This window comes from Necator americanus, chromosome V (genome assembly GCF_031761385.1).
Source record: "Necator americanus strain Aroian chromosome V, whole genome shotgun sequence".
Classification (NCBI taxonomy): Eukaryota; Metazoa; Nematoda; class Chromadorea; order Rhabditida; family Ancylostomatidae; genus Necator; species Necator americanus.
This window is the reverse complement of record NC_087375.1, coordinates 3,647,549-3,649,274: the sequence shown is the minus strand read 5'-3', so window position 1 is coordinate 3,649,274 and position 1,726 is coordinate 3,647,549. Positions and strand designations below refer to the sequence as shown.

At 41.3% G+C, this 1,726-nt stretch overlaps 1 protein-coding gene across 1 annotated transcript; it reads right to left on the bottom strand.

Annotated features, from left to right (window-relative positions):
* Nucleotides 1-265, bottom strand: RB195_012826 (uncharacterized protein; the record flags this gene model as incomplete). The annotated part of the gene is made up of 2 exons (XM_064202383.1): nt 1-97; nt 156-265. 2 exons carry the CDS (start codon nt 263-265, stop codon nt 1-3), a joined length of 207 nt encoding a protein of 68 aa, XP_064058264.1.
* Between the last annotated feature and the right edge of the window lie 1,461 nt (nt 266-1,726).

Here is a 1,726-nt window from a genome sequence, read left to right as displayed (position 1 = left end):
TCACGCCACATTTAGTGGATGAATATTTTTGCAAAATGGGAACATTGCCAACAACTCACAATTCGCTTGCAAAGCACCACTGCACGACAACAAAACCCTAATGAAATCATCCTCGCATTTGTATACATTTATCAGTCACTCACTCAGTCACTCACTGACGCATCACAGTTGCCGCCGACGCTGCTGTTGCTGCTGCTGAGGTAACGAAACGACGACGAGGACGAGGACGACCACAAATAGAGAACAGTAGTAAACAGGTAAACATTGAACGATGAATGAATGAATGAATGAATGAATATGATTGCACAAATCCATACGAATTCATTTTCATGGATGCACGATGAAATCATGCGTATAGAAATTCCATCCGAAAACAAAATGAAATAAGTTGCCGGAGAAATGTGCTTGGAATTTGATCGATATTAGTAATAGTTTCAAATTTTTACTAATTCCAAAAATCTTTAAATAATCAAAATTTGCAGCAAAAATTATCCAGTTAAGCCCAGATTGTAGCGCTTAATCACTAATATAAAGATAAAAAGTAATTAAATCACAAAAAAAAAGAATGAAAAACCGCAGAGTTGGATCGAGAGTTTGGTTGGTCTCCGACGGTATCGAACCACTGACACCGTACAGACATACTTGTTGCGTTCCCGGATGCTAGGTGCCCAGGTCCAGTTCCGGAGACTCATTGATGTGTGGGTCCTGTGAGAAACTGGCCCCAGGACCCTAACACCCCAAACAAAAGTGGGCGGAACGAAAAGTGCGCGAAACGGAGGAGAGCTGCGGGACCTTTGTCGCGTTCGCGGCACGCGCCCTTTAGATGTTGTGAAAGGAGTCACGTGGAATCCGCGACAATACAAGTGACTTCTCACCAATTGACCACGCCCATCACCTGGCAGAATCAGTGGTTAATTATGATCTAAGACAAGTGTGAAGGTTAAAACAATTTCTTCTATGGTAGTATTCAAGCGAAAAGAGTAGTAACTAAACAGTAACGTATACAGTAACGAGCGGTAGTAAATGGATTAGCGATGAATCGGTGATGAAGCTATAGAGGAAGCGAATTGCTGAACAAATAGAACAGATTTATATGCTTATATGCATGGAAATGGTAGGTATTGAACACACGTTTCGCATCAAGGATCATCTGAAGACCCACACGTTTGTTGTTCGTTGAAGAAGATACGGCGATAACAAACGCATAGGAAGTCGGATTTGATCTAAAGCGTTCCTTGAAGGACATGTAAACAAAGAAAAAATTTCCTCTTGACATTTATCACAGTATTTTTTTCCTCAAAATCGTGTTATTAACATCTACTTGATATAAATATTAAAATTAATACGAATAATTACTGAAACATAGGAGAACTCCACCGATCACCTTAAAATTTCGAAACGTGCCTAGCGTGTCTTATGCTTCCATATTTAGAAATCCTTATGCATAAGAAATAGAAATAAATAGTAGAAAATAATTAAAATGTGAAGTGTTAAAGGCATCACTCAACGAATCTGAGGTGGCACGGATTTCAGGTGGAGTATTCGTATACAGGATGGGAGACTATGCAGAGGGGGGTGATTCCGTCCATTTCTTCCTAATTGCCGTAAAAAACGGCCCGGAAGATACGGCTTCAGGCGTTTTGGCGCACTATTTTCTACAGGGAGTTCGACTGGAGCGCGCCAGCCTTGTGCGGCACCGCATCTTCCGGGCCGTTCTTTACGGCAG